The 16,761-nt window shown below is 47.2% G+C and overlaps 1 protein-coding gene across 1 annotated transcript in view; it reads left to right on the forward strand.

The window, feature by feature from the left end:
* COL27A1 (collagen type XXVII alpha 1 chain) overlaps positions 1-16,761 on the forward strand; it is a 160,687-nt gene that overhangs the window by 51,660 nt on the left and 92,266 nt on the right. Inside the window, exons 11-13 of the mRNA XM_059828735.1 lie at positions 41-94; positions 1,332-1,376; positions 14,636-14,689. Of these exons, the coding sequence (XP_059684718.1) occupies positions 41-94; positions 1,332-1,376; positions 14,636-14,689 (153 nt within the window). The remainder of the gene's footprint in view (positions 1-40; positions 95-1,331; positions 1,377-14,635; positions 14,690-16,761) is intronic.

Here is a 16,761-nt window from a genome sequence, read left to right on the forward strand (position 1 = left end):
ATGGAGAAATGTATTTGACTACGTTTCCTCTTTTCTTTAGGGATATATTGGTCTCCCAGGATTATTTGGGCTACCAGGGGCTGATGGAGAACGAGTGAGTATTTTGTGAAGAAAACCTTGATGTGTCATTTTTCAAATAGAGCTCTTCAGAGCCTGTTGTAACCTTTTCTATCCCTTGTACCTGACGAAAGAGGCGAGCATGCCTAATGTTTAACCATGCCTTCTTTAGCCTGTTTCTGCCCTTGCATGAAGACCTGTGTCCCTGTATGATGTTGATATGCAGCTCAGGAAAACCTAGGCTTCAGACAGGGTCTTCAGACCTCACTGTTGAGCAAGGAATTTTTCTATATTTCCCTTCATTCAAAACCTGCCTTCCTCCTCCCCCTTACCAGTTCATCATAGTGGGGTGGGGCAGGGGGGAGGATGTACATGGAAGTTCCCTGCTCCCACAGGAGTGACATCCCAGTCACAGGGTCCCAGCACTTTGGGTGTCCAACTGGAGGTGTCTGGAAAGAGCCTGGCTCTTGGAAGGGGCAGTGCCTGGGGCTTTCTGACAATGGCTTTCCTTCCAGTCGTATCGCGTTGGGTAGTCAAGACTGGGGCCTGTGGACGGGCAGCTGTGGCTGCTGTTCCCATGTGTGCTCCCTTCCCTGCATCCTTTTCATCGTGCCTTCTCCAAACCCACGTGTTCAGAGCTTTGCAGGACCTCCCTTGCTTTTTTGCTCTTCTCCCCCATGTCCCCCCACCTGCCTGATCTCTACCCATCCAAGGACCCCCACTTCCCACTGCAAGAGCTCTTAAGGAAGGTCACTGTAAGATGAAGACTGTTTTATTCCAGCTTTTTCTCCCTCAAATGCAAGCTCCAGAAACAAGAGGCCCCGGGAGCATGTGGGAGTGAGTGTGTGTGTGTGTGCCTGCCTGGGAGGGGACTACCCCGCACTCTAGAGTCGCTGATTTAATGCTTGTATAACTAAATAAGAAACATAAACAGTAGTCCTCCAGCGAGTGCCTTGGTGGTGGCCTTCATTCGGTTCCAGAGCAGTAGCTTAATGACTGCTCCTGCTAAGCACAGCTTCAGCCTGTTGCCCTGGCTGTGGATGCTGCCTGCGTGTGTCCTCGGGGAGGGCCGTAGTTAGTGGGTGAAGGTTAATTGTCTTCTGCTCTCACAGCTGACTGCAAGTAGCTGACATTTTGATTCCTGAACAATGCCGCAGTCATTAGCCTGTTTTGCATTCCCCTTTCTCTTCTAGTTTTGTTTTGTATTGTTGGTTGGCTGTTTGCTTTCTCAACCAGACCTATTATTTTTTTTTCTCTGTGTGTTTTCCTTGCAGGGGATCCCTGGAGTTCCTGGGAAGAGGGGCAAGATGGGTAGGCCGGTAAAGTTTTTCCTCGTCTATTATGCAGACCTTGTTGAATGAAACTGGAAACAAAACATCTGGCTTTTGGCTGGGTCCCTTCATATCTTCTGATGGGAACTAAATGGGGAGATCAAACAAACCTTTCCATGTCTCTCTTTTCAAGCAGGAAGAAAACCGAAGATACAAATATTGTTCTTTTCCTTTCTTTCATGCTCTGCCCACTTCACAGGCATTTTTGTTCTTTTTCGCACTGTCTCTGTGCTCCCTTGGATCTTACACTTCTCTGATTCTCTTCTGCAACATCTTCCCCTCTGTTTTCCCTCTGGCCAGCCTCTTCCCTGAATGCATTTTTTAATTCCTCACCATGATTGCAGCATCCCAGGTGTCTGTGCTCGCTCTGTTACATTTGCTGCTCTGTGCTCCCACCACTCTCATCACATTTGCCTCTTTTTCTGTGATTCTCTCCAACCCTTGTACCATCCTGGTTTGTGTAATGCAGGTGCACTTTTGTATGGAAACCTTTTTGCCTTTGGTGGTGGTACAGAGTTAAAGCAGTAACGGATCAGATGAAGCCATGTTTGAGGAGCAAAGAGACCAGGTAGATTTGAGAGCTTGGCCAGGAGGAAGAGGTGTTTGCAGGTACGGCTGAATACAGGATGGAAACTGTGAGAGCTGCATAGAAGAAAAAGGGAGTTTGTGCTGACTGTAGCAAAAAGCAAAATAAAAGCAGGTGGGAAAAGTACTGAAATGAGTAGAGGAAACAGGGAAAGGACAGAAAGGAAAGCCTTTCCCATATCAGCCTTCTTCCAAGCAATTCTGCGTGCTTCCTTTAGCAAAATGTATTTTTTTGCTCCAGGCGTCAGCAGAGAGATCAGGCACGTTCGTGCTCTGGTGTGTCTCATTGCCTTTGCACCTTGTCCTTAATGTCAGCCTGAGCTTCTCTCGATCTCCTGACATCATTACACTCACAGGCTTCTTGTAAAATGTCCGCTCACCCACACACGGAAAAATCCAGTGCTTTCCCCTTGTCACCCTTGCATGCGAATGCGTGCTTTCCAGGAGTCCCACGCCTACCGCTTGCTGGTGTTCTCACAGTAAGAGCCATGCAAACATCCCGACAGTGCCACATTCATCCTGGCTGGCTGTTCTTCTCTCCCTGGGATGGGGGAAGGTCAAGCAGATATTCTGAGGAGCGTAGTGGAAATCTGTACCAGATCTTACGGTTTTGTAAGCTGCTGGTTGCACCAGAAACCTCCGTGATGAATAATTGCAGAGAGCCAGTTGATGTAACGGGTGACTCATTGACCAGAGTAAAACAAACAAAGCAACTGTCGTTAGGTACAGGGTTTCTGCTCTCTGCCTTGTTTCTGCACAGAGCATGCTGGAGGCTCAAAGCGTTCCGGCTGTTGTTTGGCTAGCATTTGTAATCTTCCAGGCAAGAGTTTTTGTCTGGCGGTCACTGTTACAAACAAGGGGCTCCCCTGAGATCAGCGGGGAATCTCTCAACCATGGAGGCATTTAGGCTGGGATCTAGAGAGGGGATTAAACAGCTGGGCGTGAGCACCTTTGTTCTCTTCAGCTCTTTCAGAGAGTCTTGGCTCCATCCCCATTTCATGATATCAGGTTTAATAAGAAATCTTGAATGGACTGATGCTGATGATTTGTACTTCCGAGCGCGAACAAAAAGATTAAGTGACATCCAGAGTTATTCAGGAAGTCACTGGGAGAATGGAAAGTAGGAACCAGCTGACCTGGTTCCCTTCCCAACACTTGCCTCCTGGCCTGTGCCGTCTCCCAGCTGGTTTGCAGCGTTTGTGAGCTTGCTGTGATTTTTCTGGTCTCTCGCATCCCTGCGCCACTAGATTTGCTGGCGCAGCTACTGTTCCTGTTCTAGTTCAGTGCTGTCATTGCAATGGAGAGCTCTTGGAAGCCCTTATTAGCTGCCACCCAAAGCTGGTAAATGCTCTGAAGAGTAGGGAAGGAGTTGTTATCAAATATATTTCTCTACCTAGTTTTGTTTGGGATGAGGGACGGCAACAGATTAAGCGCTCGCCAGAGGAGGAGTGGGGGGCTGGAGGAATTTGCATGTGACACCGTGGGCCTCTGCGAATGATGTAAGAGGGAATGATTAAAATAGAAGAACTGGACGTGAGTCAGATCTTGAAACCTTTCCAGGGAAGTTAAGTTTTGCAGAGCTGTGAGGGACATGGTGAATCTGTCGTGGAAACAGCTGACTCCACCTCCTGCTCTGCTCTCTCTGCAGTGCATCAGCAATGTAGGAGACGAGTGCATTTCTAACGTACGGGCCCTGGCAAACTCTTGGACGAGGAGAGGGTAGGGGGTGGGCTTGGGGAAGAATTATGATTAAAGTACAATGCACTAGGGAGACTGAAATAACATGAGTCTGTACGTCTCTGGATCTGCTGCCTGGTTTAGAGGCTGGAAGTCTGTTGCTGAAGCGACTGGTTGCTTAAACCTTCCGTCTTGCCAATGCAGTGGCTGAAAGGAATGGCTTTTTATGGTGTTTTTGTGATTTTTATGGTGTTCAGTTGAGCAGCTGGCAAAAAAAAAAAAAAAAGACAAAAAAAGGCCCTATTGCTGTGAGGGTAGCAGAGCTGTGGTCCGCACTGTGCTGGGGGGGAAGGAATGAGAGAAGCTGTTGTTACCTTTTATTTTGGCATGCATAGGCGATATATCAGTCCTAATTCATCTTTAGAAAGGAGATGTACTGTCACTGAAGGAGGTAACCCACAGGAAGAGGAGATCTAGCTAGTCATCATTCAAGAAGCGCAAAGCTGGAAGTGATACGCTTTTCTTATGCTGTGGGAGATGGGTAGCTACGATCAGAAACGTCTGCACTGCAGATTATATTAAACTTCAAACAGAGTGTAATATTTTCAGAACTTCTCAAGCCCTGTTAGAGAAAGAGACTTAAAGGGGAACTTTCAGAAAATGTGTCCAAAGAGCTTTGAGCTCTTTTTTTTGTTCGTCTTCGTCATTGATGGGTGCTTGTATCTCTTTTTTCACATAGAGTATGAATACTGCACCAGCTGTGCTATCTTATGCCTGATTTTTGCTTACAATGTGTTTTATTAGTAATATTATTCTAAAAGGAATAGAAAGGAAGGAGTAAAGTTTAGTTCCAAGACATACTTAGTAATTCTTGGGTTTGTCTGAGGTCTATTCACAATTTAGCCAAACATGCCTGAGGTTTCCTTATATTTTTCTGAGAACCTGTTGGTGCTGCTGGTCCTGTACCTGGAGATCATTTGAATGCTCAGAGCCTCACCATGTCAGGTACCGTGCAAATGCCTCACGAAAGAAAAGCCCTGGCCCAAGGGGTCCATCAGTTGGATTACAAAACAGCACAGGACCAGGCAATCCCCAGGGCTGGAAGGTTTAGGTAACAGTAGCATGCGCAAGTCATTAATACCACAAGCAGGCATTTTGGCTTCCCTGAATGTCTAGCTGTGCTCGTCGTTACTGTTCGTTCTTTTGTCCTCCTGTAGCTCTTGTTTATGAGCGAGATGCAGCAGTGTCCTGCCAGCTGTAGGCTGGCGTGATGGGGCTTCCTGCCCGCCTGCTAACCTCGGGCAAGGGAGGCAAATGCCTCCTGACAGCACAGGCTCTGCCATCAGCCTCCGCGCAGCCTTTGGCAAGTGCCAGCATGTTGCCAACGTGCTGCTCCGAGGAGGCAGCTTGACAGGTGGAGCAGACCGTGTAAGTAGCAGGCACAGAGGGAGGGTTTGCATGCGGGATGTGTGGCCAGGGAGGCTGATGCCTCTGCCTGTGAGAATGGTCGGAGTCTGCCAAGGCAAGGTAGGGAGATGCTGCATTGCTTGGTGACTGCAAAGGAGGAGGAAGTGGGTATGGGACCTGGTTTCTCCCTGTGGCATGCGACTTCAGACAAGCTGTTTGGCTGTTCTCGGCAGTGTGCAAAACAGGGATAACACACTCAGCTCTCCTTTGAGCTCAGTAGCTGAAACTTAGCTTGTAAATGCCAAGGATTCCTGCTTAGATGTCAAGGAAGAGGTGCTATGAAGTGGCATGTGGATTTTAAGTATTAGCAATCAGTGCATAGGTGAGTCCAGAAGTCTCCCTTCCCTCTGCCTGTCAGCCACAGCATGGAGGTTGTGAGAGCCAGCAGTGATCTGGCAGCCGCTCTAACGTAGCCTCAGTATTTGTTGTGAGCATCAACGCGGTGGCAAGCTGCCGAATCTGGCATCCATCTTCCATGAGCTGACCACAGCCGGGGTCCCCCTTGCCAGCTCTCAGCTTGTAATGCGGCGGTGCCTTCTTGCCAGGCTATTTTTCACGTCTGCTGTCTTCTTCCGTGTTGACTTATAAAGTTAACGTCTTAACTCCTGCCTCCAGTGAACACCAAGTCTCATCTGATAAGTTGTTAGAAGTGCATGTGATACCCCTGCACTCCCTACCTATATGGGTAGGCTGTTGCATCAGATGAAAAGACATTGCCTTGTGGGAGACACCAGATAGCAAAAAGCAGGGCTGCCTTTGGGTTAGGAAGGTTTCGGTTTACAGCTCCACTCAACCTTTTGATATATGGCTGAGATAACTTAGTGGTGAACGTAAGTGCATGGGCCTTTGCCAAGTTACACAGTCTCAGCTGTTGTCCATGCAAACAATGGGAGGACATGTTTTGCCATGTGTCTGGAAAGGCTGGCATAACCGCAAATTACTGAGAAAATAAATTCTGCTCCTCTCTGTAGGGACTAAGACGATAAACAACTCCTCTTCCCTTGCTCCAATCTTTTCTCTGCTTTGGATGCAACTGAGGTCCTTCCTTGCATTTGGAGTGAACCAAGCAAGAGTCTCCTGCACCACACAAGTTGAGATTTGGGAAACTGGGAACAGCATTTCAAAGTACCTCTTTAATGAATAATGGCCAAACTCCAGCTGACTTGAGTGGGCTCCCTGGGGGCACAAAAGGCATCCCTACAGCTTTTCTCATAAGAAACATGACACAGACATACACCCTAAGAGCTCTCACCTACAGCACTGAGTATCATGGCTAACGTGGGCTGCTATGTTATCAATATATATCCTCAGAAAATAAATATTTACTCTTCCACATAGCTTCACTACTCAAGCCGGATTCACCTGAGCACTTGGTGAATTCACCCTCCAACCCATAAAGCATTCCTTCCCAACTGGTGTCCCAGTTCAGGTTCAGCTGTGCATCTAGAGGGGCACTTTCAGGTGTGGCCAGCTAAAGTTAGGGGAGAAATGTGTAGGCTGAGGACCTATTTGTACAGGTATATCCGCAAGATGAGCTGCAGGAAGGAGCACAAATGGCCTGTAGGAGTTGATGGACAGGACTCGGGTTGCTCGCTCTGTCTTGTGCCAAAAAAGTTTGGCACCTTTTCCAGGAACTGATTGATTTTAAAAAAATAATATGCTTTTAATCATTCTGTTTGCATGGGAAGTCAAGTGGAGGCCCTGAAAATTAGTAATCGACAAAACTCCTCTTACTGAGAGAGTTTTAGCCCATGAGTTGGATTTTTCCTGTTAGCCATCTCAGTCAATTATTTGCTATAATTTTTCTTTATTAACCTAAATTTTTAAAATAGATTTGGTTTGAGCAATCAGTGACTTTTTTAATGCTTAAATTGGACACTGAAACTGGCAGCTGGTCTCTCCTCCCCTCTGGGCCTGGTTCACCACTCTGAAATGCAGGCACGAGCCCAGAGCAAAAGTCACCATCTCGTTTTGGCCCAAGTTGTGTTCCACATGGCTGGAGTTTCCCAAATCTCTGTGGTGAAGTGCTTGCATGGTTACTTATCACTATAATATCAGCACATGTTCCTATATTCATGATTACACCATCCAAATAACCTGGCAAGGTGGGCAATATTAGCATGTATTTAATTTTTTAAAGAATGGGCAAAACAAAGTTCTGAAAACACAGAGAAAAGGGTTTGAAAGGTGCCAAGGCCATAACTCTGCTGAAAGAGAAGAAACAAACCCAAAGATGGTTTGTTTCCAAGAATGTCCCTAAGTGACTTGTCCATTGTCATTCAAAAAGCTCGTGAAGAATTGAACCAAGGTCTCCTAAGCTCAAGAGCATCTTTCTTCCTTCAGGGAAATGTTAATTCATAAATCAGATAAAAGCCCAAAAATTATTTTCATTAGAAATTATAAGGAAAAAATAATGCAACTCTCGCTTTTGGGTCTGAAAACATTTCGATCACCAAAGCTGCTTGACTTTCTTAAATAGGAGGCTGCTTGATTTGGAAATCTTGGCCATAAATCATGAGGAACGTTGGCAGAATCAGTGCTCTTCAGCATTAGGTAATTGGGTCTGTGTAATCTGCACTCTGTTAGAGCCCCACAGACGGGGGAAGAGATCATATACATGCATAAAAAGAGCAAAGCAGATGGGCAAGAGGGTGGAGGGTCTGTCAGTTAACTTCAGTAATGTTTGGCCGAAGGGGCTTCAGAGGACTTTTACTCGTGTTCGGGTGGAACTGGCTGTCCTGGAGGGCTGTGCTCCCACAGCTGGAGGGGTAGTTATGTTAAAAAATGCCATGAAATCTTTATCCAAAGAGGATGTGACACAGAGCTGTGAAGTAGCCCATGGAGAGAGAGCAAACATCCCTTTCGCGTGACAAAGGAGCACAACTGCAGCAGGACCACCAGTCCCGTACCCAGCTGAGGACGGCACCTCCCTTCTTGGCAGGGGTGAAAGCTGTCACAGTCCCAGGTCTAGACTGAGCAGGAGGCAAAGGCTCCTGCGTAGCTGTGTGAATTAAAGCCAGTGAGCAGGCACGCCGGGAGCACAGGGTTTGCCAGGCTCCCTTTAGGGTGACTCTAGGAACCAGCGCTGGGTCTGCGCCAGCCCCCTTGCCTTCGCACCCACCTGTGGAGGGGCTCATGTCTGCTCTCTCCACCAAGAATGCTCTCAGAGGTATAAGCTGCCAACATAAGCTACACTTGTTTATTTTATTCTCCTCCTTTTTTCAAGTGAATGCCTTCTCTCACCCTCAGCTCTGCTTCCCCACCACCATCTTTTTTATGTTTTTGTTTAAATTGTTTGACTTGCAAGCTCCATCCCTGGGGAGACTCCTGGGCAGAGATGCACCTGGCCGGAGCCAACTGGCAAATAGAGTCTTTCGCAGACAAGACAGGAGGGCTGGTTGGTTTGAGCAGCTTCACCTTCAGCCAACAGGAAAATAAAATCCTATTTTTGGAGAAGGATTCTGTTGGCGTGAAGACCTGCCAGGATTCCTCGGAGCAGCAGCTGCCAGACTGCCTCCCTTACTCCATCAGGGGAAGTGTTTTAAACTGAATCAGATGTCGTATACATATAACATACCCACACACATGCGCACACCTGAAAGGGCCTTGGGGAAGCAAAGGACCCAGTGCCATCTCTCTGCTTCCCTGAGGAGGGCTGCTTCCCGGGACAAGAGACAAGAAGTGGTGGCATCTGCTCGGACCAGGAGCAGCCCTTTGGCTGACAACAGCAAGAAAGAGCAAGCGGCTCTGTTTGTTTTAAGCAGAGGAAGAAAGGAAGGGGAGGTGGAGGGGGATGTAGTCCCCTGATGCAGGAGGAGCTGGTTCCAGTGTCCGTCTGGGTCTGGTTGTTCTCAGCAGGAGTCTCCTGGCGTATGAAAGGATGCCCTTTGCAGGGAGCGTGGATGAACAGGAATTAAGGCACTATTGTGGGATCTCAAAGGTAGAGATTTAGTTACTGGTTCAGCTTTGGACTTCTCAGTGTTACCTGGGATAAATCAGTTTGCATCTCTCTCTGTCTCAGTTCCCTCTCTAATAGCGGTTCCTCAGCTTCAGCGAGTGTAGGGAGGACACTGTGCAACCACTGTAAAGCTCTGCTTGGGATGGGGACAGGAGAGCACAGAAGCAGCTGGATCTTGCTTAGTGCAAAGCATCTGCTTGTATGCTTTTTCTCCAACTCCTCTTCAAGCTTCATCTTGCTTCTTTCATTGAACTTCTTCAGACAATGTGAAATCCATTCAGCTGGACTTTTTTTCCCCACCTCCTCTCTATATTTCCCAGCTGTGAGATAGAGCCAAAAGTTTTGTCATACCTGACTTCAGCCACCACACAGGAGCACCCCGCTGGCTCTTGGCCAACAGAACTTGCTAGTCAAGCATTTTCCTCCTAGCTCTGCTGCCTTTTGCCATCCCTTCCCACTCCTGGTCCTTCTCTGCATGTCCTCTCCCTCCCATACAGCAGGCAGGATGCACGGGCTCGGTATTTTTCATTAGGGTGTTTTTCTTTGCCGTCCCAATTCTTGAGCATAGTTTCCAGGGTCCAGTCTTCCTGGAAAAACAGCTGCACCCTGAAAAATGGTGGATTTTCTGTACCAAAAAAACCTCTGCACTCACTTTGGGAAGGTCAGGAGACTCTGAATGTGCTGGGCTCTTTAATCTCTTTCACAAGTCTCCTGTAATGGACTGCCAGTTGCGACCTGCCTGTCCGCCAGCACCATAAAATGAGCTTCCTGCCCCATGTGTTCTCCCTCCGTTTGGGCTCCTCAGGCTGCTGGAGCAGTGCAGGGGAGAGGAGAGGTAGTGCTGCTTACAGGAATGAAACAAATGGCATAACAAAGTCCACTTGTAATTCCTAGGCTGCTTGTTTCGGTTGAATAGTGCTAGTTTTGTTCTGGGGAACATCTCTGTCCTTTAGGCTCGGGCAGGAGGGGAGAGGTACTGAAAAAATAGCTTTTACAGACATGCGAGATCCAATAAATTAGGACACTGTGGTCGCTGGAACTGTTATTGTGGTTTAAATTGCTACTGCTTACCCCATGGAAAGAAAGTGCTTTCTTTTTCATCAGGGTATTAAAAGTGATTGTTTCCTGCTGTGCACAGGACTGTGTTGGGAGAGCTTTCACAACCTGGTTTGGGTCTTTGGAGACTGTATGGATGCTGAAATACCCTCCTTCATGCCACAGCCACCGGCCTTGGTCTCATTGAATGTGCAAAGGACTGTTAATGCTTGTGTTGCCAAGCCCAAATATTGGGCTAGGATGCCTGGAGTTAGTTGAATTGAAGCTGATCTTTCCATTTGTCTCCTCCGCTGGGTTTGTTTTACAGCTCAGGCCAAAAAAGTACCAGGGGACCACCCATCACCCCAGGGATCTGGGAGCCTAGGCTGGGAGGGGTGCTCATGCCAGCAGAGCAGATGGCGTGTTAAGGACGATCAGGTGTTGGCAGGGACGGGGCTTCGCTGCTGAGTGTTGTCTTGGGCCTGGCTGTTGTAGCAATGATTCCAGCCCACAATGTTCTGGGTTTTCTTCTCTGTTTTCTCTCACTTTGACCCTTTTCCATCCCATCTTGAGGATGGGCAGAAACCCTAGCTCTGCACGGGGAGTCACAAAGTGCTGTGAACGGGTTTTATTGTCAAATCTCTTGCTCACTGGGTAACATTGGGCAAGTGACCTCAGGTGCTCAGCTCTCTGCCTTCAAAACACAGGAATAATCTGCTTTTTTAAATGCTTGCAGTTCTACTGTTGGAAAGCCTGTGTAAAACCTAGATTTTTATTAACTCTGTTACCAAGTGCTTCAAATCTCCTATGTCTTTATCTTTAAGCAGCAAGGTTAGTACTAGCAACTGAGGCATAAAAAGAGATTAGTGGTAAACATATGAATTTAAATAGTTCCTTATCTGGACACTTTTATTCTGGCAGAGGATTGCATTGTTTATATCATGTTGGAAGAGATTTAAATCAAATTTAGAAAATGCTTTTAGTCTGGAGCAAGCATTCCTCTAGATGCTATTATGCTGCTGTAGCAGTATTGATTTAATTGTACTATTCAAAGTAGTAAAACCTTCCCACACTGGCAAGACCTTAGCTTGCCAGAAGACACCTCAGCAGCCCGAGGGCCAGGCTGCTCAGTGGCATCCATGGGTCACTCTGTGCTCAGCTCTGCGCTCCGAGATAGGAAAGATGCAGCTGGGGGAGTGCTGAAGGCTGTGACTGAAATCTGCAGCAGTGTAAGTACAGTATCAGTCTATGCGCACTCATATTTTCCTTGGCAAGTTGTATGACTGTAAACAGCAAAATATTCCAAGGCAGTCGTCTTTTTTTTTTTTTGTCTTGCCTGAGCAATGGGTTTTCCCTACACATCTCTGTTCTGATCTTATTGATTCAGCATGTAGCAAAGTTATTTTTCCCCTTTTTTTCATTAAAGAAAATTGTAGCCCCCCCACCTTCTTGTTATATTTGACGTCTTTGTCTCTAGATGGCAGAAGGCTGTTTCCAGTGGTTGCTTACCACAGCTTCTTGGCGTGTGCAGAGGCTTGAGGGATGTAGTGCCCAGCTGGAAAAAGGCAGACAACTTTCCCAGTCGCACTGATGTCCATAAAATAGAAGTATTGAATCCAAGCAAGCAAGTGATAGCTTGTGTCCGTTCATGACTGCGTACTGAATACTGTAGGGAATTGGTACAGGGGAGGTGAAATGCTGGCTCTGAAGTCAGTGGCAAAATTTTGGTTGTCTTAAACGGGTCTCCCATCTCTCACCTTAGGTTTGACCAAGTATCTTTTTACCTGGTTGTGTTGACCAGGAGTTATAAACCCTCAAAGGCAAAAGGAGGTCTTGGATGACATCTTTGACTGCAGAGTTTCCCACTATAGTTTTCCTGTTCTGTCCACTGTGATCCCTTCAATTTTCAGCGTTGCTGATGGGTTTCCAGAGAGTGTGTTGCTGTTGGCTGTCACATTTTGCTTCCCGCAGGTTTGCTTTTCCAATGTAACCAGTGCTGGTAGTATACAGGGGAGCAGGCAAGAAGAGAGAGCATCCTTCTGGCTCAGCAAGGACCATCCCCTCCCTGTCTGCTCCATCCCTGTCTCTTAAGCTTTTAGCTAGTCCAGAACATGGTTGTGTATCCATCAGACTGGATATTAGGAAAAATTTTTTTACTGAGAGAGTGGTGACACACTGGAATAAACTGCCCAGGGAAGTGGTGGAGTCACCATCGCTGGAGGTATTCAAGGAACGTGTGGACGTGGCATTGTGGGACATGGCTTAACGGGCATGGTGCTGGGTTTTTTTTTGGTTGATGGTTGGACTTGATGATCTTACAGGTCTTTTCCAACCTTAGTGATTCTGTGATTCTGTGTTGTCCTTTGTATCGCACGGTCTGGTGGAGCCAGAGAAGGCAGTTTTACCGTGACTCCCAGTTTGAGTCAGAAGTAACACACACACTAGCAGTTGCAGCTTGTTGGTGTGTCTCTGGAGCACACCTTCTGGTGTAGCCTCATCTAAGCAATACTTCTTACTCTCCAAGACTGCTCCACCATAAACAGAAGAGGGAGCAGGGGTGACTGGAGCTTTGCTTTGCAAGTTCCTGCTCTGAACTGAAGCACAAAGGTGGATGCTCTGGCTGGGAAGTCTTTTACATGCAAATATATTCCTTAGTTCTCCATCCTGATGCCCACAGTCAGAATAGCATGGAGAATAAAGCAGGATTTTAGCCCTGGCTGAATTAACCGAGTCTAGGAGTCAGAGCCTGGGGTTAGGCTCTGCGTATGCTCTGTCCAAGGGGAGCTCCTCTAGCAGACAACGGTTTCCCTTTTGTCTCAGAGTTGAAGGAGATGGATGCTGTGTCATATTTTATCTATCTCACTCCATCTTAAGGGACATGCAAGAAAAAGAAGTGGAGAGTCACAACACTCTCTTACCTCAGTGTCACAGCCTCCCAAAGCACCCTCCACTGCAGGTGAAGTTCAGAGTAGCCCTGAAGCTGTTGATGTTTGACCTGGTCCCTGATAGCTCTTGGCAGCCTGCTCCCTGCCAGTCCGTTCCTGAATGAAGTTCAAGCTTGGGGGGAAAATTGAGTCCAATCCATCTTAAACTCAACTGCTTCCTCCTCGAAAATGTAGGTGTAGTGACTAAGGGGGTTTCCTAACCACAGAGGTTACGTACGCCGCTGCTGAGCTCTTTCTGAGGGAGACGGAGCACGACAGGACAGGGAAGAGCAAGCTGCTGTATGATTTGTTTGTACTAGGGAATTGGGGGGGATTAGGGGAGCACAGGGTCTGTCTAAGAGTGCGAGAGAGAACGTGTCATACCACCATGTTCTGGCTCTGGCTCAGTACCTCTGCTCCCTTTTCTATAATTGTTTGAAGTCTTCCAAATTTGTATCGGATATAACGAGATGATGAAGAAGTCTTTTGTGGTGACTTTTTCATGTAGTAAACATGGTCTTTCACAGCTCTGGGGTGTGGACCGTAATGAGCTTGGAACCGTTTGTTCCTCTGGCAAGCTGAAAGGTCGTGAATGCGTTGGAGTGAATTCACTAGGCATCTTTGATCAGCTCCATTAAGCATCTGCATGGGCTCCAACAGGCATTACGCTATTCAGCTATCCTGTGAGAAGGGGGTACTGTTAAAATGATTGTGTTAGTAGACAAGATGAAATAATTCAGATTGACAATCCATTTTTGAGGATAGTCATTGCAGTGAGGTTCATGAATTCTTCCAGAACATAAGAGATTTGGGATTGACTTTTAAGGAAGTATTGATTTTTAAGGAAGTATCCTATTAGTAGGATATTTCTTCCTGAAAGAGGATAGAAAGCACTGTACCTTTAAATACAGAGTTTGTTTTCCAAATGCGCGATTCTCATTTCATGTGTAAACTACACCACATAATCTTCAGGGCTGCATATTTCTTGTTGGACGTACTGGAGTACTTGGGGGAACCAAAAGCAGGACAGAAGCACTGATTTCCACCCCTTCTCTCTGCTATGCACACTCACGTTGTCTTTCTACATGGCGCTGCAAAAGCCTTGCCTGCCGTATGAAGGGTGCCCAGGGCTGACAACTGGTGCTAAGAAAAGACACGGCTGATTGAGGGCTGGACGTAGCCTGCAAGACAAGGTGTGAACAAGTCAGGTCCAGCAGCCTCAGCATTGGGTGCTTTTCATGGCATGGCCAAGGAAAAAACCTTCCTGTCTCCTCGCTGATTCTTCCTCTCAAGGCTCCCATTAGTTAATGTGCAGCTCATGGCTGAGCCTTGTAAACGGTACTTCTGGTTACCCTTCATTGGCCCCAGGAGAGAGCAGTGAATCCAAGCTCTTGGCCTCGCAGAGCTTCTCACTGAGCAGATGTGCTGGTGGAGCAGGAATGGTTTGGATGAGGACAAGCAGGCTGGATGGCCCACACTTCCTTGTGACCCGCTGTCTACCAAAGCGCTGCACTGAGGGCAGGGGGAGCCATTTTTAAGCTGCCTGTCTTTACACCAGGGCGCATCAATAACTAATACTTGTGTTTGCCTACTCTCCTCAGGGTTTTCCTGGTGATTTTGGGGAACGAGGACCTCCAGGCATCGATGGGAACCCCGTAAGTTGATAGCTTTTCCCCTTCTTTCTTTCTACTCCAGTAGACAGCACACTGTACTGCATCATGCTAGTTAGAGCTGAAAGAAGTTTTTAAGTTTGGTGGTAGCTGCTAGCATTCTGGTTTTGTCCCTCCTGAAAAACAAATGTACGTCCCTGCCCTGCTCAAGCATGCTGTGTATTCCCGTGTTCGACTCAATATCCTGTAACTGCCAGGTCATGATGTTGCCATTTGTTTTCTGTCTCCATCTATTGCCCCTCTTGCACCTTGGTCTTGATATAGATGCTTTCTCATCCTGAGGATACGACTAGAAGAAAAATCAAGAGAGAAGAGGTAGGGATGTTGCTCCTGATGAGCAGGCAGTGGTTGGAGCGTGTTGTCCATACCACAGGGCCTGATGCAAAGCCTGTGACAGGAATCACCTTGTTAACTAGTGTGCTCTGGATGAAGCTTTGTATGAACATAGCAGGGAGACACAGGCCCACAGACAAAGGGATTTATCATCATAAGGCACCGCAGATGGCTACTGGCGTGCATGTGAACCCTCAGAGGAATAGGCCATGTGCTCAATTGTGTAGAGGTCTGAGGTACGTAGAGAAGAGCCATGCTCCTCTCCTTTTCACCACATTCCATTTTCTGATGCAGGTTAGCAAGCTGGTACCACTTGGTTTGCATCTCATTAGCCTGTAGAAGTAAGCTTCTAAAGTACTCCAAGCTCAGTGCCTTCTCTCCTCTGAATGTTAATACTGGTGCAAAAAGTGCCAGACTCCCTACTCCAGTGTCTGGGAGCGCTGAGGGACAGACACCATAGCTCAGCTTCTGCTGCCCTGCCCCATGCCTCAGCCAGCCCCCACCCTGCAGTGGGAGACGTGTCCAGGCTCCTGAGCTCTTGGCCTCTCTCCGGTCTTCATCCGACCCCTGCTGGCTTTCTAAGAATGGGATGTGTCTCCTGGGAATTGGGTCAGGATGGTCCCAGAGACCATTTAAGCAGCTGGATGCTGACAAGATTTATTTTGCTCTGCTCTTACAGGGCACTTAATACCAAGCAGTTGGGGATGTGCTGTGTTTTCCACTACACACAATACAGGCCCTTGTGGACTGAAAAAGTTCTCAGATGTTTTAATTGTTCTGAATTATTTTCTGAGTGACTTTGTTGGTTCTCCCTCAATTAGCATGTGAGCAGTACTGATTCATCTCTGAAATTCCTGCTGTCTTGGTTATTCACACATAATCACAGTGCTGCTCTTGGTGTTTGATGGAATGATTTGTGTGACGTAACCCACTCCGTGTGAGTCTTCAAGTTCCCATTCGTCATATATGCAGCATAAAATTTATTTTCACAAGCGACTCTAACCAGCAAGCCAAGCTCAGCTACACTCCAGCCTCTGTGGGAATTCAAAACAAGACTCACAAATGCAGTGAACTGAAAGAATTAGATTCCCAAGGAATACTTCTGCAGGACTTTTCCCATCCTTCGGTCAACTTAAGCCATGGGTCAGAGTGGAATCAGTAGTCCAAAGTAGAAGACTTTCTAGATTGTATTGCTATTTCCAGCCAGCCCACCAGGAAGAGCAGGAATCCTGGAGGTCAGAAAGACTTTTTTTTCCAAAGAACTTGTTTTGTTTTCTTTTACATTTGCAAGTTGTTTGAGCCTCATTCAGAAGATGTGCTCAATGTTAGCTGAATGCCAGTTCCCAGAGCATCACAGAGAAGCAAATGTCCCTTCCGTTAATTCATCCAGAAGGATTGCTCTTCTTTCATCTTATCAACGGCTTTTAAATATTAATGTGCCTTGGAGATTGTAGAATGAAAACAGACTGTTTCGGCTGACTTAAGTGGAGGTTCACAGGGTCACAAGTGGAGTCACAGACGCAGAAAAAAGCCAGAAAGTCTGTTTGTGGAACACACAAATATGCCGAGTTTACTAGGTGGAGTATGCAGCTAAATTGTAGGCAGGCGGGGAGGCTGCCACGGGTCCTGAACTGCCCCATCCTCTGTTTGATCCACTGAGCACTTACGCTGCTGCTGTCTCTGCCGTCGCATGGGGATGGCTGAAGCCGACAGTCTCTGATCTT

This window comes from Gavia stellata, chromosome 24, assembly GCF_030936135.1.
Source record: "Gavia stellata isolate bGavSte3 chromosome 24, bGavSte3.hap2, whole genome shotgun sequence".
In the NCBI taxonomy this organism is placed as follows: domain Eukaryota; kingdom Metazoa; phylum Chordata; class Aves; order Gaviiformes; family Gaviidae; genus Gavia; species Gavia stellata.